This window comes from Mus pahari, chromosome 9 (assembly GCF_900095145.1).
Source record: "Mus pahari chromosome 9, PAHARI_EIJ_v1.1, whole genome shotgun sequence".
Taxonomy (NCBI): domain Eukaryota; kingdom Metazoa; phylum Chordata; class Mammalia; order Rodentia; family Muridae; genus Mus; species Mus pahari.
Genome location: NC_034598.1, coordinates 59,958,370 through 59,983,951, shown reverse-complemented (window position 1 = coordinate 59,983,951; position 25,582 = coordinate 59,958,370). Strand labels below are relative to the sequence as shown.

General features: G+C 36.0%; 1 protein-coding gene across 10 annotated transcripts in view; it reads right to left on the bottom strand.

The window, feature by feature from the left end:
- Cnot2 (CCR4-NOT transcription complex subunit 2) overlaps positions 1-25,582 on the bottom strand; it is an 85,687-nt gene that overhangs the window by 10,192 nt on the left and 49,913 nt on the right. For all 10 annotated transcript variants that reach the window (XM_021205848.2, XM_029542644.1, XM_029542643.1 and 7 more), the window contains 8 exons: positions 19,759-19,825; positions 9,433-9,580; positions 8,609-8,791; positions 6,399-6,478; positions 3,907-4,032; positions 1,898-2,022; positions 889-1,009; positions 639-795 (listed from right to left, as the gene is read on the bottom strand). In XM_021205848.2, the coding sequence (XP_021061507.1) occupies positions 639-795; positions 889-1,009; positions 1,898-2,022; positions 3,907-4,032; positions 6,399-6,478; positions 8,609-8,791; positions 9,433-9,580; positions 19,759-19,825 (1,007 nt within the window). The remainder of the gene's footprint in view (positions 1-638; positions 796-888; positions 1,010-1,897; positions 2,023-3,906; positions 4,033-6,398; positions 6,479-8,608; positions 8,792-9,432; positions 9,581-19,758; positions 19,826-25,582) is intronic.

The following is a 25,582-nucleotide window of genomic DNA, read 5'->3' as shown; positions in this document are numbered from 1 at the left end:
ATCTAAAATCTCAAGTTCAAGAAAAAAGTTTGGGGCTGGTGAGATGGCTCAGCAGGTAAGAGCACCCGACTGCTCTTCCAAAGGTCCTGAGTTCAAATCCCAGCAACCACATGGTGGCTCACAACCATCTGTAACGAGATCTGACTCCCTCTTCTGGAGTGTCTGAAGACAACTACAGTGTACTTACATATAATAAATAAATAAATCTTTAAAAAAAAAAGAAAGAAAGAAAAAAGTCTGCAATGGGAGTAGGTGTTTGGCACAAATCTAGATAAGAGCATCAAGAGGACAACAAGTGGTAGTTAAAAAGCAAGTAACAAGGTAAACTTAGTTCTGAATAATGACAAGACCAATGGGCTGGATAAAGATGTGGCTTGGGGACTGACCCAAATGCCTTGTGGATGGATCCTTGGTATTTCTCAGTGACAGTGATCTATGGGCTAGCTAGAAGGAACAGCCCAGCAGTACACAGGCTGATGATGACATTAGCTACAAGTCTGAGGCTCTCTGGGGTAGTACAGGATACGGGATAATGCCTATAATGCCCGCCTGGTTACTGTCTTCAAAAGAAAAAGGTAACAGTATGAAAATCGACTGCATACTAGAAGGTATGTACAAACATGGAAGGAAGAACTTACTCAGGTGAGTTCAGATTGAGGCCTAATGTTGTTAAGTCACTTCCTAAAGCAAGATGTACCATTCCTGGGTCTGTCTCTGCTGCCCTGATAAATGTTAACAGGCCAATCATTCCAAATTGGTCCGTCACCATCCCTTGAGGAATGTTAGTAACTCGACCTGGTTAAGAAAAACACAGTTATTTTTACTTTATATTAAGGAAAGTAGAGGAGAATGTACTTTAAAATATCTGACATATTTATGAAGTCCCACCATCAGGTAACACCTGGATCCCCTTTTTCTGCTGATTATTGTTTTGTGTTGTTGAACTTTTATCTCCAGGGAATTTGGGTCCATCTGTACTTGAAGTCGTCTTCCCCGATGTACTTAAATTCTAGCACAAAAAAAGAAAAGCATGACATTAGATGTGCTAAATATCTAAGTTTAAATTCATCAACACCTTGCTAGCCATTCACTACTATATCTAAATTAGTAGTAATTACCTTTTTTCTACTTGAAAAATTGTGTCCCCATAACTGCCTCATGGAAAACAAATAAATTCTGTGTCTACAAATGAGTATTTAAAGGGCAAGAAATCTTGAGAAAATTAGTCTTTTTTTTTTTTTTAAAATCGCAGTCATTCATAGATCACAGGGGGTAAAATATGAAAAATATCTGTCTTTCTTGGGGTTTTATGCTTTGTTGATACACACTTCTATACAAAAGAGTAATTACATACTACAGTACTAAAAATATTACCAAAGAAACCTCAAAGATAAACTAGGAATGTATGACCTTTCAAAACTTACTTTTATTTCCATCCTTACCCCACAATCTTCTTTAAGCCCATCATATATACAAAAAAATAAAAACCAGCTCTTTGCCATAAGTGTTGAGAGAAATAAACACACTTTACATCAGAAGCTGAGTCCGCTGAATCAACAAAGGTATTAAAATGTGCATAGAGATTCTTCAAGGAGAAAACTTACTCAAGAAAAACACAGCTCCTTAGAAGTCTATATTATCAAACTTCATGGGATCCAGCTGACAGGGACTACAATAAAAGTCTAAATTAACTGACAAGTTCAACAGAAATTTGCAAACCTACATGAAATAGGAAAAAAATGCTATCTTCTAAGTTATAAAGCTTTCTACATTCTTGAGAAGTTAGATTGCAGTGCTCAAACAGTTCGGTAGCAGCAGCTAGTCAGTAACTAATAGTGTCAGGCAAGTCTAAAGGAGCAAACTACACCACTCACATACATGGCTCTCAGCTACTTACAGATTTGCTGTCGTCATTACTTGACGTTGGATCTTTATAGCTGGAACCAGGTAACGCTGGAAAATCTTCGTTGTGTATTGAGAAGTCTTGGGATTGCTCATTTGCAGGTTTTGTTACCATTCCAACTATGTAATGAAAAGAATCCAGAAAACTGTAATTGAATCTATGTTATTGTCTTATAAACTATATAAGAAGCTAACTTTGCTCATCACAATATACCAAAAGCTTTTTTAAAAAAGCATGTGAACTGGCAACTCAAAAATTAATATTCAGGATAATGATAAAGAATGAAATTTTGATTTACTGCTGAAAAGAAGCAACATATAAAGCAATACAAGAAAAACAAGTAGTAATCCTGAAATTCCAATCCAATGTTATATAGATGCTTAAAACAGCATTTGATATTGGTAATAATATTCAAAGTGCTGGCCTACAGGCTAGCTTTAAATATCTGACTAGATGTCATAAACACCAGTTAGCTGTCAAATGAAAATGAATATAATAAAATGTAAAAAAAAGTGTCAGTATTCTACTTAAAAGTGACTTACAGAGTGAGCAAATTGCAACCAATTATAAAACAATTCCATTTTATTTCTCATGTTCTTGGACTCCATGTTACAGATATAAAACATGCAAGGACTGGGAAATACTCTTCCCACTATACTTGTCATTAGTCGGGCCCTTAGTGGAGAACAAAATCCAGTTTGGGGCTTCACAATTCAAGAAGAAAATGGAGAAACTAGAGATGGTCCAAGGAGAGCAACGGGAATGGTTAAAGGGATGAGAGAAAGGACCTATGGGGAAAGGTTAACAACATTAGCGGCGGAACCAAGAGGCAAGGAGCTAGGCACGCAACGCTAAGGCAGGGCACATTCTCTTATTTTGGGAAAACAGATTTGGAAGGTTTAAGTAAGATCAATAAAGTTTTTCTCTACACATTATTTTTACTCATATCCAGAAGTACAGAACTTGAAACCTTTGATAATGGAGAAAATATTAGCTCTATTTTAAAATAAATGATGAATAAACTCATCTAATTATTGCCTTGATACCAGCCTGTATCAGATCTCACCCACAAGAAACAAAGAGTTTGGCTTTGCTGATATCACATAAGTTTCTGTCTCAGCTGTTATTCTGTCACTGCATATGGTTTTCTTTCTTTGTTTTGTTTTGTTTTGTTTTTCAAGACAGGGTTTCTCTGTGTAGCGCTGGCTGTCCTGAAACTCACTCTGTAGACCAGGCTGGTTTCGAACTCAGAAATTCTCCTGTCTCTGCCTCCCAAGTGCTGGGATTAAAGGTGTGCGCCACCACGCCCGGCTGCATATGGTTTTCTTAACATTGATATTCAGGCTCTACTACCCAAATCTCGTAACTTAGAGAGATGGTAAAAATGGTGACTGGGTATAGTAATCATAGCCAAGAATCTGTAGAAATACAAAACCATAAGCATTGGTTCTCACAGGCTTTGCAAGAGGGCATTTGCCAGTGTGCAGAAATGTGTGCCACATGGATGGTAGATGAGCTGGTGCTGGTACACAGTAGTCAAAAGTTAGGTGTTGCTAAATGTTCTACCTAAGTAAGTACCCTCAGACTACCCTCCTTCTGAAATGAATTTTCCAGCCCCAGTGTGAATTTAGAGAAATCTTCACTTAGAGAGAGATACCTCAATGCAGTTATTATTAATTACCAGGGATATATTCTCTTAAAGGTAGGACCAACTAACAAAAGCTAAGCCACAAAATTAATCACATATATTAAACTAAACCATGCAGAACGGAAGAAATAACTTCTGAATAGCAATGAAATCAAGTATTTAGATTTGTGTACTAAAGTTTACCACTCAACTTTGCTATGGTGGATACAGGAAAGAAAATCAATTTTCAAATTATCAATTCTGACAAAATAATGCTAACCTGGTCTAACAACATAAATATATACAAGCATGTACACACAGACACATAGCCTTTGACTGTAGCCTTTATTTGGCCATCACTAAGAACATGCATTACCGTAAGGAGCTCTTCCAGCCAAGGGGTTTATTAATGGAGTTGGATTGCCGCTCCCTTCCCTTCTATTCCGGTCAGCTAATGCTGGGAAATCTGAAAGGTCCAATCCTGTCACATTTTCACTGCCATCTAAATGATAAGAGATAACGCTCGTTACTGACTCCACAAACATTTACAATGAAATTATAAAAGCCAAAAATCTCATGTGAAACAACAGCGTCTTCTTCCTTAATAGTGCAGACTGGAAAGGTAGGTACACGGCAGTGGGTATGCATGCTGCTGAGTCTGTGGACTGATTAATTCCCTAATAACTGAGGAAAGCAATATGCAGCCAGCATCGTAAAATACCCAAGTCTAGAGACGCAGACATAAAAGAGGGGCTGTGCATTTTTTGCCCTTGATGGAAGAAGGCAATGAAACTTAGAGCTTGTTATCAAACAGGAACTACACTGTTTAGCTGTTAACTGCTCTCTTCATTAAAACTGGACGGTGTAATATCTACATTACTGGAGCTTCAAACGGCAATTCGAGAAGCCCTGAGGACTTCTGCCCAGTATACTTTAGTATGAGACAAAAATGTGTACACATGCATGTGTTTGTGAGCTCCACGCAAGGATGGGCTTCTCCTGTGTGTCAGGAGTAGGTGGGGAATATAGGAATGATCAACCCCAGAAGGTTATATTGCCTGTTACACAGTAGGCGCTCAATAAATATACTGAATAAAGATCTATTTTTTTGTTTTAAATTATACCGCTACCATTAGACATAAACATTTAACCCAATTTCTCTATTTTGGCTATTTTAATTATTTTTCCCTCAACCTTTCCTGTTCTTAACCTGTATTCTAATTTTGAACTACTTAATTTTCTATCTACAATTTAGCAGTATGAAATCATTTTTCTTTATGTTTTGCCTTGTTTTATAAGCATGTATAGTTTTGAGGCCATTTTTCAATTAATTTTGACTTTTCTGAAAATTTTCACAATAGTATAACTACTATCCTATGAGTAACTTCGTTTATTAAAACAAAAGGACTGTCTTAATACACCAAGGAAGGTGATAATTTAAAACTACAAGTATAAAGGTAAAGATAAACCATTTCTCACAAATTCTTTTTTAAATTTCCACTAAAAATACAATGTCGATAAAGCAAAAGAAATTAAAATCTTACTGTTTTAATTTATAAGCTAGTTCTCTCAAATTATGATTAATTATAAACTTCTCCAAGTAAAAATTAACTTTTAATACATGTTCTTAGATATTTCCATGTCTAATTTAAAATTGTTGTGTATTAGGTTAGAATATATTTTAACCAACAATTTGTAATTTTCTCAGTATAAAATCTAAGAATTTTAAATTTCTGAAACTTTATGGTAGCATATAAAAACATTATCCAGTTGAAATGTAAAAGGTAGCCAGTCTTCACATGCTAGGTATGAAAAAGTGTACTTACTCTTTAAAGTCAATGAAGTATACAACTTTGTTTTAAGATTACAAAGTTGATGGGTTTTTAAATCACACCCAGAAAACTATAATATTTAAACACTTAAAAATCTTCCATTGAAAGAAATGGATATACAATTTAAATGCTTAAAGTCTTCCATTTCTTTCAATGGCTTTAATCTTGGCTGGTCTACTTGAGTTGTTCAACAAACCATCAGAACGCCCAGAAACTAAAAACCTATAGCTACAAAAGGGCTCCCTTTAGGTCTTCCGCAGCGTATGTATGCATGCTGTACCTTACACCTCTCCTCTCATCACCACTTCACGTACAGAGCGCCCAATAACACTAATACTGGTCCTAACAATGCACTAATCATGGGAACATCCCTTATTTTCTCACCACCAAAGCACTGAGAGGCACAGCTAACCAACAATACCTACCACTCCCTGTTTATTTCTTGCTAAAGTGGTTGTTAAAAGAAACCAACAGACTTTAGTTTTTGCCAAAAAAAAAAAAAAAATCAAGTTACTTTCCAGGTAGCTCAATCTTATAGATAATACTGGATCAAAATTCTTAAGAATTAAATGTGAAATTTTCCATTAAGCTATTTTTAAAAATGGTAAGTGCTTCCTACAATTAACAGATTCTCTTCAATCCAAGTATCTAAAGCCAGAATGTCCTACCACCCAACTTAGTCTATGTTACTTTTCCTCAGTGACAGGGCAAAGGTCAGGAAACATTTTAAAGAAAAAAAACCAACAAGATTCTGAGACACAAATATAGTCCAAATTAGTATTTACTCTCTTTAGATGTTAGAAAATAATTCTGATGTTACAATACAAAATACTATATTGCAAGGCCAAGTTGGGGGGAAAACATTTAAATGACTCTCTGCTGTTTAGTTAAATCCTATCACTGACAGTTTTTCACTAACTACATTCTATTTAAATCAGTAAACCCCGCTGCTGCTCAGAGAGCAGTGTGCTGGTTTGCTTGTGTTTCAGAATCCTACTGTACTTTCATTAGGGTACTAGCTCCAGAGTAAGCTTACCTGTTCCATTAAAAATGTTACTTGATAAGGAGTTATTCATTCCAAATGCCTGATTCCTGTTCATTCCAAATCCAGACATACTGGGTACATAGAAAATAATTTTAGATATACAGTAAGAACACTAACTTTGAGATGAAGAAAAATAAAAGTATATATTTTGGGTCTCCTCATATAAAACAATAATATGTTTCAAAACCAATGCAAATTTGAGACTAAAATATTTTAATTTAAAAATTTCTCTAAAATTCTTCAATGAACAAGAAAGAATAAAACAATTTAAACAATTTTAAAAACCGAAAAAGAAACTTAGTTATGAATGATGAAGAAGGGAGATTAAGAGCATCATTTAATGTGTGCTGGTGTGCTACCCTGCTGGATAAACACTCCTACCTCAACAGTATACAGGGAGGTAAAGATTACCCTCCTCAACTCTTGCTTTTTGTTCCTGACTTATAAAGCTTGCTTCTCAGTGCAAGTCTTCTCTGTACAACCCATCTTTTCCAGCTATTCTTTCCTGTGAGTCTATGTCATATTCATTCTCTGCCCCCTGACGTTAAGATTTACAAAGTAATCAATAAATGTTGACTTGACCTGAATTAAACTGACCAGACACTTTTACAAAACTGAATCCAGTGTTTTAAAACTCATCATTCATATATTAAATAGAGCTTAGTTTTTATCTACTAAACAGGAAAAAAAGTTCCATATAGTACTCTCAATTTTGAACTAATACATAACTTGGTTTTTGCAAATAATTATAAACAACCTCCCTTTTTTTTTTGTACAAACCTAAGTAAAACAGTAAAAAGAAACTGCATTCAAAAGAAGACCAGATAATTAAGGATGTCAACAAGGATTATTAATGAAGATTCTACAAAGAAACTTTATCATTAAATAGTCTTGTAGGTTAGTGTGCCAGTGCACAACAGGGCTAAGCATCTGGAGATGACAACTGTAACTTTTCTGCCTAATTCAGTAGAACTAGCCACCTTTGGTTAAGCTATGCAGCTAGTGGAACAACATTCTAGAGCAAAGTTAGAGAGTCAACAAACATTTTCTCCTATTATACTAGAGCTGCTGGTTGTATAAGTACCATCAAATACAGATTTAGTATTCAACTGAAGCCATTTCATAGCAAAAACAATTTATAGGAATACACATAAGCTGAAGTTAAGAGTTTTATTACAGTGACATTTTTATGCAAAGTATTTTTGAATAATTAAAATGTGAAAATTTTACAAGAAAGTAAAATTTTAAAAAAATATTTAATGAACAAGAATGCAGAATGATGTAATAAAGCCTAAACAATACAGTTAAGCTATCAAAAAGAGTTCTAAAGACATGTTGTAAATAATTGCTTAAAAACTTAAGATGAAATGACAGGATGCTGTAAAGTCTATGCAGAACAACTGGAGTTTGTGGGTCAAAGGCTGAGCAGGAATTACGCTAAACACCCATTTTAGTGCAGACTGACAAGGAGAAAGTGAGGTGGCCAGGGCAGCAACATGAAGGTGCTTTCTTTCACTCCACAGTTTCCATGGAAACTAAATATAACATACATAGGATATGTGACTCAAATTTATGTTGCTTTGCAAGAAAGCTTTACATTTCAGATATAACTCTCATGTTACCCAAACAGCTTAAACATACTAGCAAAATGAATCACTGTTCTTATTTGTACAGTACAAAATGGAAAGAAAAACACTAGCTTATTTTTTTGTTTGTTGTTTTGAATCTCTAGACTGTTTTGAGATAGTCTGCATGCACTTGTGAAGGGTTTCCGTAGCTCAGCGGGCATCAGACCATGCCTGCTTGAAGCATGGCAGTGATAACACAGCATGCTCCCCTCCAGTCATACTCATAATCCAGAACTCTTAGAACCACACAATGGATAAACTCTACTTAATAATAAAAGGATAAATCAATAAAAATTTGCCTGGTGACAACCCAAGAACATTTTCTTTCTAATACCACATCAACAAAAAGATTTAACATGTTATGTAAAATAAAACCATCTTTCCTAAGAGAATATGTTCTGAGTCTGCAGAGGGTTAAGAATTATGATAGGTAACAACTCTGTTCACAAATATAAAATTAAAACACACCTATGAGACAGAAGCCACAGCTCGAAAACAAAGCGTTGCACATGAAAGGGCAAACCTGAGGCTACCCCAAAAGACAATTATATGCAGTGTCAGTCAACATCTTACCTGTTCACAGTAAAAGGCTGTCGAGACGGCTGCTGCTTTGGCATACATATTATGCTTGGCGAGCTCCTGTTGGGGCTACCTAACCCTGAACTGCTCATGCTATTTGTCCTGCTAGGGATTCCAATGCCCTGACCAGCCTGGGAGTGGTTCATCATACTCCTAGGATTCATAGGCAAAATACCCCTGAAAAAGAAGTCCATTATACTAAATAAGCTCTCTACAATACTCATTAAAATTCTCTATAATCAATCAATTGCTCTAACCCCTACAATTTCAAATACACATTCCGGCTGTATTCCTAACTTTATAGTGGAACTAAAAAAGGTGCCATCATAAAAGAGATCTACTGGGACAACTATGATACAAATTATAAATGTTTTCCACAAATATATTTAGAATAATTTCATTCAAAGTTCAAATTATTCTGTCCTCTTGATATTAATAATATACATAATCTATGTTATCTGTTTTCTTTTACTATAACTAAACAAAAGATGTGTAGTGTGGGAGCAAGCAAGGCATACAGTTATCTTGGAGTCATTTTAAATTGAACATCTTTAGGGAAGAGGTATACAGTATACAGCCTTTTGTAAAAGCTCCCAAGGAGGCAATTAAACCTTGATCCATTCAGATGACAACTAGCTTAGCTTCAAGATCAAAATGCTATCACTTTGCAATGAAATAAAATGAGCATAGGTATTGTTTTCTGAGTGCAAGGCACTGAACCAGAAAAATCAAGTAGTTCATAACCATATTAAAAAATTAAAAGCTTGCTTACTCTACAAAAGTACATTCTGAGAAGATTCTGGTCCGTTAATAAATACCTGCTTGGAGATGGAGGCGTATGAAGTGACATTGTTGGTACCCCTGTTGTTGGCGTGACGTGGCTCGGTAACTGAGTGCCTTGTGATAAGCTGCGATTTAACTGAGGGGTATTGTTGCTCATCCCCCTCATTGGAAGGCCTAGTGCACCTAATAAGAAAATTCAGAAGAAGGAAATTCATTGCCATCGGGAATGAAGTTGGTATCCATCTTCTGGAGTTGGCAATTTAAAACATTTTAAATGACCTAGCATTCAACTCACTGCAAATGGATTATAATTTTAAACAGAAGTTTTAGTCTGAAATTTAATATTTTGATTATGTTTTTGTATTTTTCATTATTTCTATTTTACAATAAATTATGTAAATAATTATAACAAATAAAATGTTACATAATACAAATGGATCTTGTTCTCAGATTTATTAAAGGCATATTTGTGAAACTAACACATGCAAATATGCCATTAAGAAATTCTGCAATATTGTGTGTTTTAATTTACAATTAACGTACATAGAAAAGACAATAATTCCCATTTTGTCACAGTATCTTTAATATATTATCCTTTGTAAATACATTTTAGAGAAATTTATTATTAATACATATTTTGTAACACTACAATTTTTACAAACCCACAAATAATATTTAGCAATTGTTAAAAAGAAAACCCTAATCTGATATAGGTGTAATTTTAAAAAATGCTTTGATTTAAAAATATTTCAAACTATAATGACCCGATATTTTTCAAGCACATCTGGGGCCAGATACAGGAATAGACAGGTTCTATAGGTATACTTTTTAAGACTATTGTGTTTTGCCAATCAGGTATAAAATTCAAAAATATTAATCAAATTAGACAAACTTATGTTTTAAATGTTTGACATGCTCACTATTTTCAGATGGTATGAAATGTGAATTATTTAAGTTCAGAATGGAGAGTTAATATTCTATCCATGTTTATCCTTCTCCTCCTCTCACAGGTAGGTCTACAGCATTGTTTCAGTTGCCACCCTTTCCATCCATCTGTGGATGCCTCCTTCCTTCCATCTTTCTGAGCCTCGGGTCTTAGTGCTTTGTTTTCAGCATGCTAACTATTTGATACACTGGTCAACAAACATATTTTAGAAGTTGAATTAAAGAAAAAGGACATAACTCATCAGAAATCATAATGATTTAAGATGTTTTTCCTTCTGTTCTAGTTTGAAGTCTAAGCATTTCAAAGACCTAAAGAGCCTGAGTCTATCCTTTCACAGCAATAGAATACTATATACACTGTACTTTCTCTCGGTCTATGCCTTTCACATAGAGTACTATATATACTGTACTTTGGCCAAACATCTGCAAAATTTGTCTTTTGGCATCACAAGGAGCTCAGAGACTTCACTGAGAGCTAGCTGAAGGCTGTCAACCTCACAGTTTAAGGTACCTGGAAGGGACTGGCCTAGCGTACATACTGTCTTGTCACTATTTGTGTCTAGACACTATACTGTTTGTGATATTAGGAATGCTAGTGCCTGTCATTTTCTCTAAATCTGGGAAAAAATAAAGAAGAAAAGAGTTTAAAAACCAGCCTATGCCCCTTCCTCAATCAGTTTTCCTAGAGGGGCTGTGGGTGCCTCCCATCATAAGCCCATCAAAATGGTAATTTTCCTGACACACATTTCCTAGGTGCCCAGGATATGGCAAATATCATACAAGCTGCTAGGAAAAATAGCAGTAAAACCGAAAAGGCTCCTAGCCTCAGGTGCTTAATTAATCTCTACTTCTACACAGTGCCTTAAAGTCAGTTCTAGATGAAAACTTCCAACAGGCGGGTATATTTCCCAGTTACTCATAGCCAAAGTTACACACTTTCAGATGTTAAAGATCCCCTACTCTGTCTACATTTTACAGATAAGAAATCTGATCCCCAGATAAGTTAATTGACTTCTCCAAGGCAACACAAAGAACTAGGGCTCTCTTAACCCTTTGTGCTCTTGAGGGCAGTACAGGGGGCAGAACAACACAGAAAGAACCACCACCTGCGTGCCTAAGAGACCTTTCCTCCACCTCGCCTCCAGCCTCCTTTTAGATATGTCTGCACTGTTGGCTGTCTTGTTCTCTCTCCTCTCCCACCATCCTCTCTTTACTGTCTGTCCAGTCTCCCTTCAGCTTCACCCTTTCCTTCCTTTTCATTCTTCTTATTTTCATCACTTGCTCTAAGTCATAACTTCAAATTTCACTCTTTTTGCCCTTTTAAAGAAATTAGTAGCCCCTCCCCGCAAAAGACTGGTTTTTGTCTACAGTAACTTCCCCTATGGTGGGACAGTGGTGGCACATGCTTTTAATCTCAGCACTTGGGAGGCAGAGGCAGGCGGATTTCTGAGTTCGAGGACAGCTTGGGCTACAGAGTGAGTTCCAGGACAGCCAGGACTATACAGAGAAACCCTGTCTCAAAAAACCAAAGCCAAAACCAAAACCAAAACCAAACAAACAAAAAAAACAACAACAACAACAAAAAACAAACCCAAACCCAAAAACTTCCCCTATGTGTATTTTTCTGTGTAAGAAAAATGTCTAATTTTAGAACTACTTTAAATATTACATAATCTGAATACTAGTAAACATTCTGGCCAAGAAAATAACAATGGGTAATGTGTTTTATTCAATTGAAGACTGGACAATTCTAATTAATTTATATTGATACGTGGTGGAAGAGGACAATATGAAAGTAAAGAATGTTTGAATTTTAGCCTCCAAATTCATCTTGGTTAAACAGAGAATAAATTTAACAAATTTTATTCATTTTGTTGAAATATTCATGAAAGATGAAAAGAAAATACATGTTACAAATGGTATCACCAATTCTTAAATATTTAATAGGGTTAGCTTAAATTTTACTTAAAAATTGAAGCTCTTTAAAACAGAGTAACACTGAATGAAAGCACACAGAGATTTATTTTTAGAAGACAAAATGTACTAAGTTATTACACTTGAGTTACTTGAGTCAAACTATGACAACTGGATAGGTTAGGGGGATTTAATCTTCTAATTATAAGTAACAGAAAATCATCTCTAAAATCTCAGGACAAGAACAGAGCATACACGCTACAAACAGAAAACCCTTAGTGACTGTTGGCGGCGTTAAGTGAGCGACAAAAGGTAAGAGGACAAGTCCGTGTACGGGAGCGTGTTTGTGAGTGTCTGGGGGGGGGGGGGGGCACAGTGACACGCAAGGACTGCCTATCCAAAATTATCTCTGCCTTTTTTCCCTAAACAATTTTTATAAGGAAGACATTTATTCGTTCACCCCAATTTTTACACATAAAGAATGAAAATACCAATATGATTTAAAAGGTTATAGTTCTGAATCAACTTCTTTCAGGAAGAGTGATGTACATATTCTAAATAGATTCCTATCTCTTTTTGATATGAAGCTGAATAATGAATTATATTCTTCATGGATCCTTTTTTCAGAAATCCTTAAAAAATTGATTTAAGCATTCCACAGGGTTGGTGACATGCCCAGTGGGTAAAGGTGTTCCCAGGCCTGACCCCCTGACACAAATTCTATCCCTAGAATCTTAAGTGGTACAAAGAAAACTGCCTTTCGCAAACTGTCTTCCAACGTGCCCGAATACAAGAACGCACACACACTAAGTTTTCGTAACTGATGAAAAATATAAGTATACCATGATTTTTTGTTAAGAGATCAGCTTCACACCAGTATCTTAAATACTTATAGCAAGTTGTACCATTTGAAGAAGTCCTTTCTAAAGATAAACAGTATTAATAACCTAAGGAGAAAGTTCAGTTACAGCACCAAATCCTGAAACCTGGCACCTGTGTGTGGCCTTCCTTTCCATTATACCAAGGATGTAGACTTCTGTAGAAATTCACTGTCATGCCCAAACTAACCAAAGACACAGCCTGAGGCAGGGCTTGAGCTTCATCACTTTACCTACAACCTTCCCTGCATGAAGTAAGGTTTCAGGGAAAACCATTTCATTCTGGTATTTCCATCACAAAATCCAAAAAAATGTAGAACAAAATAAAAAACGTCTGAGAGCCACCATATTATAAACTAAGAAGTCAAATAAGCCATTAACCTTCTTAACATGACAGCAGCAGAACTGGAGAGACATCTCGGGGTTAGTACTGCTCTCAGAGAGGACGACCTAACTTTGGTTCTCAGCAGGCAAGCACAATCAGGAGCTTACAACCACCTCTAACTCCAACTCCAATAGATGTGACACCCTCTGGCTCTGCAGGCTACACACATGTGAGTACACATCAACTTACAGACACATAAACATATACATAAAAAAACTAAACAAGTCGTTTGAAAACCAGATCATAAACAACAAAGCAGGAAGTCATCAATCCAGTTTTTGTTCCAACTTCAAAGTATTTTCACAATTGACATTACTTGCCACTTTTAAAGAGTAAATTGCTAACTTTTGCTTCTTTACAAACTGTAACTTACTCTGAATTTGGGAAACTCATGTTAGTAGAAGCTTTACCCTAAGCCACTGATTCTCAACCTTCTTGGAGCTGTGACCCCTTAACACAGTTCTTCAAATCCCCAACCATAAATTTTTGTTTCTACTTTATAACCATAATTTTTGCTGCTGTTGTGAATCATGATATAGATACCTGATAAGCAGCATATTTGGTATGTGACTCCTGTGAGAGGGTCATTCAACCCATAAGGGGTTTCGACACACAGGTTGAGAACTACTGCCCCTAAACCATCCATTAAGTTTTTTTTTAAGGTACAGCCAGGGTTTTGGGATATTATTAAGTACAGCCACAACTTAAGTCTTTACAACTCTGTCAGGACCCCAAAGAAGAAAGTTCTTCTAACCTTAATTAACATTTCATTGCTCAGATACTCTATGTATGATTAATAATCCTCCTCCACTCCCCCCTCTTCTCAAATTTGTCCCTGGACCTTCACTATTTACCATTCTCTGACTAAGAATGCCTTCCCTTCTCTGGTACAACAGGGATCAAGATTATAAAGTACATACATAGATCTAAGGGCTGAATAAGACCCTGTTGGGGGCATGCACAATACTTTGTAGGCTTGGGACTAGAAAGTCTCCTGTAGACTATATGAATGCAATAATGACCATGATCTAAGTCGGGAGATAAACGATGGTGGTAATGTTGCAAAGTCAGGTGGCTAGAGATGGCATGACAGGTGAGTCTGCCAAGCTGTATTGAGAGTGCAGGCAGATGACAGGGTAGATAAGCCTACAGTCCCTGACGTTCAGAGGCCTAGGAAACAAGGGGAAGAGAAATGGAAGAGGACTGACCTAAAGGAGAACATGCTTCCCCCAAATTAGGATATATCAGATGGGAAAATGGATAAAGCACACTGCTTTCAAAACTCAAACGTAGAACAAAAAGCTATTGTGAACCAGACAATAGCAGAGAAAAGAAGCTCTGCAGGACCAATTCTCATGGTGCACACAGTGCCACATGTTTCTGTGAGCAAACTTTGTTCACTCCCCCAACCTAAATGTCCAGTATAGATTATTAGTACCCAGTCACATAAATCTCAAATCTTGTAAATATGGCAATTTTCTTTCCAAACTCTATATACGAAGCTGTGTAAACGGTATTTCCAAACTACCCAAATCTGCCTACATCTCAGTCACTAGTCCAATTCCCAAGCTCCTGCTTGACTCTCCTTCCTTCCCCAGTCTGCCCACTTTCTACAAAGCAAAGTGATGGTTAAAAAGGAAGCGGCATCAAAAAACCTTTGCTACTCATATCCAACAGCAAGCTGAACAGCAATCAGAACGCATTCGAATTACTCTTCTCTTTTACATTTATGCATTTCCTTTGAGTGTGTGTAGAGGTCAAAGGACAATGGTAGGACTGCTCAGTTGAGTGAGCTCTAAGGTGGAGATTGGGTCATCAGGCTGGCACCAGCTGCCTTACACAGGGCCAGAACATGGGCCGGATTCTTCCCTTTTTTTTTTTTTTTTTTTTTAATGTGTACAGATGTTTTGCCTGTTCATGTCTGTTTATGACGTGTGTAAACAGAAGTTCTTTAGGAAACCAGAAGACAATGTTATATCCTCTGGACCCACAGTCACTGATGGTTGTAATCTGCCATGTGGGTGCAGGGAACAGATCCTGGAGGGTCCTCTGAAAGAGCAGCCAAGTGATCTTAACCTCTGAGCTATCTCTCCAGCCCAGTCTGAAATCTTTAGCAGATGTTTACGAGGCTTCCTATGATCTGAGATATCCATTGGATTGTTCACGGATGTCTCATTCATTACATGGACTTGTTGACTGCTCCTTTGTCAGAAGTGACTTACTACATCTTCCTAGCTTTCCTGTACTCACAAGGCTCAGTCAAGACCACTCATTCCAGGAACTATCATCCTCAATACTCAGGTTTCCGCAGTAATTTTTAATTCCTTAGAGACAGAGCAGGCTTTTTGCTGATTCACATAAACTATGAACTCCTCACACATCTCATGAGCCTGACTGGTAAGTTTCGTCCTATTTATTATAAGAACTGCAGTATTTCCTCAGTTGTGTTTATTCTGTCTCTGCCCATTACAAGTTAACACTGTGAAAAACAGGAACTTTATTGCTTGTTATACTGTTGATTAGGTCTTGGTACAGAACCTTATTCAGGGCAGCACTCATCAATACATGAGTGCATAAATGTCACAACACCTTCAGTAGCTTCTTGGCATCTGTAGAGTCAACACTATCACTAGGATCATGACTTCAGCTCTTGGATTTCAAACACTGTGTTAAGATTCAAAGTACCACTCACTCTTACAAAGGAACTTAATCCTGGCTCCATCACTTGCCATCTACAAGACCTTACAAGTTCCTTAACATCTCATGGAGTTGTGAAGATTAACACACAGTAAATACTGGAATACCAGCTTTCCCCCTCGTTTTTAACGTGTGCATGGCAGTTGAAAGACCCAACAAATGATCTTAATGGCAAAGAAAAATGAGGCTGTTTAATTAACTGAGTTTCCACAGAAAGTTTATGCAGGAAAGCTTAATGATACAACTTTGATCTCTAATCCACATGAAAGGAAAGATTATACTTTACTATTAGCTGAAACCAATTGATAACCAGAAAGTTCCCCATTCCCTGAACTGATTCATCATTAAACCAATAATAGGGCATAGACCAATAATATATATGAGAAGCTTATCTTCTTCATTATATCAACAGCAATATCTACTAAGTGCTTTTCACAAACAAAGTCCTAATGACACAAAGACAATCAAGACACATAATAAAAAAACAGCAGTGAGTTTACTAGATAGTAAGCTCACAGCATCAAGGAGAATGGTCCCATCCACATACATTTCTCTAGTGCACACAACAAGCACGCCAAACTCAATTCCTAAAGCAACGGGAAGTTACTTTCCCTGTGCTCCCCAATGTCAGGATCATCACGTTTAAACCGTGTCAGTTATGCTCTCTTGCTCTACAAAGTCAACTGCACTCTCAGATGTCTATCAGTTAGAACCAGGTACTATGCCACCACATGCAAGTCAAGACTCTAAAGCCTAGAAGACTTATTGTTCTCAAGTAGCCTGGGGCCTTTCAGAATCCAAACACAAATGTCTATGGTCCGTCGGGGCAGCTGGTTAACTAACTGCCTACATATAAGACACACACTAGGAGACACTAGATAGTTTTCCTTTTCCCACTTCCAAGATTGCAAACTTAGCTGAGTAAGGAAAGACTGTTCCAACTATACAGCTACTTCATTTCAATGCAATAAAGATCTAAGAGAAATGGATTCCTGGTTCTTTATCCACTTCAATCCAGTAATTTTAAGGCCCAGGAACATGTAAGGCTGTAAGACTGACTCAAATCTTACTAGCACACTTAGAAAACATCATGCAACTTGCATACAACATGCTTCCTGGCTGTTATCAGTGCTGAGCAGTCTCTACACAAACCCTGCGGGGAGGCCTCATGTTTACAACTGTGATACAGTTATATTACTCTAGGGACCGAAATCATACAATCCTCTAATTCATTATTTTCTGGGTACTTCGTATGCTGACTACATAATCACTTCTACTCCGATCTGGCAAAAATGCAGGTTCATGTACTCCTATATCCATTCCAAGATGACCCCCACCCTGCTGTTTAATTTCATAAAGTTTTAGTCTGGGAAGGATATTTTTTTTTCTTTACTCCCTCTATTCTTAACTTAAAAAAAAAAAAAATCAAGAATAAGCAAAAAGTTGGGAGTATACAGTTCAAGTGTTAAAGTGCTTTGCCTAGCATGTACAAGGCCTGGCTGGGCTCAATATACAGCACCCAAAATTAAAAACAAGCCACACACTAATCCTAGCACACTGAAGGCACAGCAAGAGGATCTGAGTTCCTGACTAGAATGTCTATAATAAGACTCTGTTGCAAAAAAACAAAAAACAAAAACAAAAACACAAAGACAAAGATAAACGAAAAACAACAACGACAAAACCCCAGATAGAGCTTACATTTGAATAGCATAAATCACTAATGAATTTGTAAAACATAAATACAGAGTTACCGATAGCACTCAGTAAACTGAGGTGAAAAAGTACTTTAAATTCTACCAGGCTCCTGTCTAGCTATAATAAGTCGCCATAAGAAGAGTGTCTCCGATCCAGTCCCCCGTTACGTCTTCCTATCCCTCACTAAAGCTAGCTCCTCACACTTTAACATACAAGTGAAACTATGACCCTTCCAAGTCTCAACAACGAAAGTGTTTGATATAAATGGCTACTTTTAAAACTAGTTAGTATCTTTAAAATATTGTTTTCTAAGAAAAATAATTTGCTCACTCATCAATTTTTGTACGCCCTTCCCACGTCAAACAAAGCAAATTACAGTTAGACGTCTGACATGCCAAGGCCGTTACTCCACACCAGATCCATCCCCAAAGCACTATCACATCTGCAGCTTAAAAACTTAAGGTCTAGACAGTCGATTACAATCACTATTACAAAACAACTTCACTTTTTCAAATATGTTTTATCCATTTTATATCTTCGTTCTACTATGATAAACTGTGGACTTTAAAAAGAAAATAGGCTAATGCAGATGTTGTATTGAAATAGAAGAGAGCTTTAAACAGCTAAGTATTTGTATAAGAAGGCTTCCCAAATGGGTAAAAGTCACACCATACCGAAGATGACAAGAACATAATAATATAAGGCTTTAATGTGGCCTAAGCAGGTAGGAAAAAACATTTGTAGATAAATAAGGAACTCAACTTTTAACAAAAAGCCTTTAAAAGATGTTGTTTAAATATGAAATTAATATTTACCAATTCTGCATTAGAAAACTATCCCATAGCAAAGAGGAAAACGTAAAAGAGACAAGGGGAAAATAAAGATGAAAACAATGCTTTTCTATACAAAATAAGGATTCCTCACCCACTGCCCAAACCCTTAGGATCAATGCACAGGGTGAAGTGGTAGGACACACTAGTCTGGCACTTACAAAAACCTGGTTTTCTTCACACACAAGGCAAGTTCCAAACTAAACTGATTTTTACTTGAAACTGATGAAGTGATTAGATACTATCCTCTACTGTTTGATGGTAAATTAGAACACTTTATCCCAGCCCCCATTAACAATAGCAATGAGAAATAAGCAGATTGTTTTACACTAAAAAAAGATAAAATCTTATTAATATGTAACATTTTGGTAAATTAATTTGAAAAAATAAAAAAATATTTTATAATTTAATTTTATAAAATTTTATGTAATGGCATATAGCTAACATTTATTGAGCACTTACTATGCGCCAGGCACTGTGCTAAGCGCTTTAAAAGAATACTTTATAAAACAAAATCTTATGTAAAGAAAAAACTGAACTATGAGTAAAAATGTAGGTGTTATAATCAGAAAGAACCAAAGCAAAATAAATAAATATTTTTCTACCACATAAAAGCTATTTCACAAACTGTTGCCAAACTATGGGCTTACAGTAATAAACAGCTGAAGTGCTAAACAATATATCAAACCAACAAAAGGAGAAAAACTCTTTGACTCCTTCTTACTAAAAGCACAAGAATGACACTTTTAATTGTTTAGCAAATCTCTGAGAAACTGTGAAGGAATGTACAGGTATACATAATGTCAAAATAATTTACAACATATGCTATATTCAAGAAATAACAAATTGAGAATTAGTAAGTCCAAACATAATGAGGTTTGCTACACAAGTAAGATATAATTTTGAAAATTAACTATCTTCTGTTAAGACCCTCTGTAAACCCACAAAGGTAGAAATTGATCCTCCTTGTTTCCTTAAATATAAAGTATCCCAGAATAAGTACAAAATTCTTACTTTGTTGCCCGTATAAACTTGCCCCAAATTGAGACAGCTGACCTGATGTAGATGGCGATGCCAGCATCTAGAAACAAATTAATGTTATTAGAGCATAAAGAAAGACAGAATATTATAGTACATCTTACAAGTCTATACCTCATACCACAAACATAAGACCCAACCCAAGTCCTTGTTCCTCAAACATAAGCATTTCTTACAAAGACTACCACAACCAGATGAAACCAAATTGTTCAAATAGAAACACTTAATACTATGAGGGTTACACTAAAGTATAACAACACTATTACTTCACTTAAAAAAGAAAAATCACACTACTAAAAAAAAAAAAGAAAAAAGAAAAAAAGCTAAACTCCTTGTTAGTTTGATTTATGTGACATTGACATTAGTCTATACATTTAAACAAATTCTAAGCTCAACATGTTATCAAAATGAAAGTTTGTACTTTGTAAAAATATGTTGATTTTTATATTCATACAGCTATGTAAGTTGAGAAAAACCATCAGCAAAGCAAAATAAACAAGTAAAAATACAAATAACCCCCAGATGCGCCATCTGATTATAGAGTTTCTCAGTCAGTGGCACTCACTTCATGGTATTTGCTGTGCGATGTCTTCAAGCTACAAGAACTTACTCGCCTGGTAGAATATAAATTCTTTAATGGTGTGGTACATTCACAAAAAAAGCTGTTTCTTTTTGTATTTCTTTATAGACAGAGATGCAGGAGTGCCATTTATAAACAGATATCTAAGCTGAACACATGAGGACATATAAGCAGTGCCTCATTATTCCATCTTATACAACCATCAAAACTTTTTTATTAAGCAAAACATGGGCCATGACATCAAGAGGTTTATAATCTAGTGGGGAAAGAGGGAACATTATGTAATTACACTGCAAGTGCTATAGCAGAAGTGCAGCATCACTGGAAAAGACCACTCTGCCCAGAGTTGAAGGGATTAGTCAATTTCTGTAGGGGGAACACTTGATGAAGGCCAGCAATACACAGCTAATTGTTATGCTAATACCATAATCAAAGCACATGGTAAGAAATAGTGCTGACTAGATAATAGTTGATTAGGAAGGGAGAGAAAGCTCAGTCGTATTGAAGAATTTGAAAACAGGAAATAAAAGAATGTTGGGGAGAAGATTCCAAAGGGTCTTCTTTAATGTCAAACAAAAATTCCTTCTTACACCCAGTGTGTGTATCCTAGACAATTATATTAACACTTAAACTGGTAACCTTTAATCGGTCAAATAAGTTAAGACATGACCAAATTCTTCTGTTTGGGCAATAGGCACTACTGTTACCATATTAACTAAAATATATACACATATTAATGAATGATGTACATTTTTAATAACCCTGTAGCTAGTGACAAAAGGTCTATGTACAATGGTTAAGAATCGTGAATGTTACCATGACTAGCTATAAAACAAAGAGGTACTTTCAGAGGTTTCACATATAAGACATTGGCCAATATGAACATATAACTTACTATGAATAAAAATCTTCACATGGACATCTTATAATGTATACTTACTGAATACTTAAATGCCAAGGAACCTTAGTGTACTTCCTCACGAAGGCTAGAAATAAATAAGTAACTGGCGTGTGTGCTGAGCTTGAGGCCTGGGAGCTATGAGAAGGGCACAATATAAAGTAGAGGATGCTGTGGGGCGAACACTCACCACACTGTGTGACAGTAAATACCACCTTCTGCACCGATACTAGAGAAGTCATTAAACAGTGCTTCTCATGAACATAACAGCTTAATGAAAATTAGAAACGAATCCTGGCAAAATATCAACTATTAAAAGACCTCAAAAAAGTTACGTATTGAAATGGTAAAAGTTAATCATAAAAACCAGTTTCTCTGAAGAACATAAAATCTTACTTAGACCAAGAAAGCCATTGCAGTGGAGAATGCAGTGTAAGTAGACACCCCCGCTTTACCATCTCAAAAACAGTAAAAGGTGGGACAAGATAAAGTGTTACATTATATACAAAATGATGAAACTATCAAGCAGACTATCATGTTCCCAGTTTAAAATTATACTATGCAAATGTCTCCATCTCTCATCTACTATACTCTGCAGTCAAACAATAACGAAAACTTAAAGCAGCAGCTACAAGAATGTGGTCCCGGTTGTTTTTCCCTTTCCCAACAGCACATCAGACTACAACCTTGGCTGCTGTTTGTTTATGAGATAGGACACCACCTTGCAATGCAGGCTGACCTCAAACTCATGGTCTTCTTTCACTCACCTCCCACGGTGGAGGCTTCAGAACGCTAGCTTAAAAGTACTTAACTTACAAACCACTGAACACAGTTTGGTGATGGAATGAAAATTTTAAGATAAAACTTCTCTAACAAATATTTAAAAAATTAAAATTAAGTCTCATCGAATTTACTTAAAGGGATGTTGAGAGTTCCTCTATTTTGTTTCAAGAAAAAAATTATCAGCTTTTGACTGTATGTTATCTACACACAAAACAATGAGACCAAGAAAGCATACTCATGCATCTGTGCACAAACACACAGGCATAAAAAATCTAAAAGAAAAAATTAAAATTAAAAAGCAATGGTTTAAAAAATGAAACCAAATAAATCTAATAAACAGAAGCAAAAGAACAAGGAAGAGGTATTACACTAAAATAAACAAGAGGAAGGAAAGGGAACAGAAGACACAAAAATAAAATGGTTAATAAGTTACAAAAGCTGACAATTTTGAATCAGATACAGTAAGTAAGCACTTACATGTTTAAAAGTATAAAATAATGAATTTCTCAACAACAGACAATAAAGATTAAATTGTTCTTACTAAAAAGAAAAGAGGATGTCATGTCAGTGGAAGTTTCTATATATGATGCTGTCAGAGTTCCTTCGCGGTTAGTGCTAAAGTATACATTTATAGAAAGACACAGGATTGCATTCTGCAATCAAAAGGTTCTTCATATCCACTCATGTCAAGTCTGTAGCAAGGACACTTCCACACAGTCACTCAAATTATCTCTCAAAATACTGTTTTCCAACTTATACTTTCAAAACCACACACACACACACACACACACACACACACAAACTTTGCTATTACAGATTAACTGTCTTTTGGGAATTCAATACTCCAAATCCAAGTGTCCTTCTCAAAAGAAACCCAAAATTCGAATAACTGAAAAAAATTTTATCACAGTCATGATATGTTAAAAGTTTTAGAACTGGGCATTTGGGGATTTACTACTTCTTGTATTGTTTTGGATTGAGAAATACTTAGTACTAATTGATGATGAAATATTTTATAATTTTTTCTAGATAGTGAAACTGGATGTTTCACAGACTATCATTTTCTCTCCATTTTACATTTTCACTTTAAAATACTGTTTGAAGATGATAGGATTGCTAATAAATTCTAGAAACTACTTGTTCTTTAATCCTGTTATTCTTACCTAGTACGTTCCAAGCTAGCCTGAGGCATACAATGACCCTGTCTTTTAAACCAAACAAGCAAACAAAAACAAAAAACAAAAACACCCTGACATACACACACAGACCATATTCTCTATTAAAGTTTATAAGATGATTTTAAGGATTTTTAACATTCTATCTTCCAATAATTTTCAACAGTCTCTATTCCCATTTTCTTCAATGTATTCTTTACTACTATAGATTCTAAAAGCATGTGTCTAACTATATAGACAAAAATCCTTGCCCCTGATAAGCTTAAATTCTAGTGGATTAAATAATAACCAGGTATTTCAGGCTATGCATTTATCCTTAATAAAGTTGTTTAAAATTTCATCTTTATTATTTATTTTGTACATATATGTACGTGTGTGGCTATACATATCCCACAGCACCCAAATGGAGGACTGGGGACAATTTGTGAGGGGTCGGTTCTCTCTATCATGTGGGTCCAAACTCAGGTGCTCAGGCCCTCGGGCAGCAGGCACTTTTACCAGTTAAATCATTTCCATGATCCAAATACTATGGAGCTTAGACACCCAGAGAACTCAGAAGACAATGGGAATAATGCCAATAGTGTAAATTAACGTTATGAAACGGTGATCAAAGGGAAGCCTTCTCACATAATATATTTAAATACAAAACTCAATGTGAAAAGGGAGAAAACCACAAAAAGTTCTGGAAGTGAGAGTGGAGGGTAGAGGGGGGAAGGGGAGGGGAGAAGTGGAAGAAATACCACAGATGTGGTATTATAATAGCAAATTTATCATTCTATTGGAAAAAACATATATCTTACAGGTCATGCTTTAAAAAAAAATTCAAAGGCCTGGAAAGAGGACATTCAAAAGAACCGGCTTTTAATTTGACCAGCAAAGGGTTAAAGATACTTTTAAAGTTATGCAGATAGAGATATTATATTTGTGCCCTATGAGTACAATAAGCAGAAAAATTTGCACTTAATTAATTATTTCAGACAAGGTATAGTCTAGCTGCCTCCCTAGTGCTGGGATTAAAGGTGTGTGCCACCAAAATTTGTAATTAAAAAAAAAAACTAATTTTAATCTTTTTAAAGCAACAGTCTAGTTTAAGGAATACTAAAAGAGATAATTCAAAGTCGTATCATTTCCTCCAACCTCCTCCTCCAAAAGCGTCATTAAGATAGACTGAACTGACGCCAACATTCATTCAAACACTAGCCAGCTTTCCGCTATTACAAACTGTTATTAAAAATTATGTTCATTTATTGTTATGTTCTCATTAATTTTTATATCTGAAAATTTCCCACAAATGACACAAAATAGCCACTAATTGCAAGGATATACATAATTACCTGAAAATCCAGAGAACGAAGTGGGATAATACTAATAATCATATTAAGAGAGCCTGAAGAACACTTGTTATTTTTTCTTTAAATGTTTAATAATTATTCACTCAATCCTTACACTACCACGAGCTAGTTATATATTACTGTTCTATGTTCCCGCTGAGGTACATACATACAAACTGCTTCCTTTGCCCTAGGACACAGCTGTAAATCATGCAGCTGAAATGTAAACTCTAATATATTAGGGTTTCTACAGCCCATATTCAGTCACCAAAGCAATTAAAAACACTTTGCAAAAAGCAGGTGACTATCCATAAGTTCACAATATATATAACAGCAAAGAGCAAGTCAACACTGCATGAAAACATCAATGGTAAAGCCTGACTTCATGTCAGAGACAGTCCAGTGGGAAAGCACTTGCTGCACAAAGATGCCAGCAAGCACATGAAAAGAAAGGCATGGTGGGTGGGGCACTGTTGTCCCAGTGTGTGGTGTGTAGTGGGACACAGTTACTGCTGGCCAATCTGCCTACCCTGAACTGTATGCCCAGGTCTCAGTAAGAGGCTCTCAGAAAACAAGGAGATGGCTCCCTAGGAAGAACTGGGCTTGACCTCTGACCCCCACAAGTAAACACATAAATTCAATCCCACCAGGAGACTCCCCTGACCCTGCACACACACAAGCCCTCCGTAAGACTGGAATGAAAAAAGCAATATATTCTGCTACTGAGCTACACTCCTGGTCAAGAAAGATCCTTCTGAAAGGAAGTCAGTATTGATATTGAAATTAGTACTGATGTGCACTAATGACATAAATTTTCATATAAAGAAATATAGGAGACTTTATCCAAGTTTTAAAAATGGTCTATACAGCCAAAGCAATTCAAACTAATGTAGTCTAGATACAGACTCAGTATGACTTTAAAAACATGCCCAAGAGCATCGGAAACATTGATATACTAAAGGGGACCATTTCACTCAGTCATTTAGGAAATATTCTCAAAGATAAGCAAATTACTCTCTATGATCAGAATCTA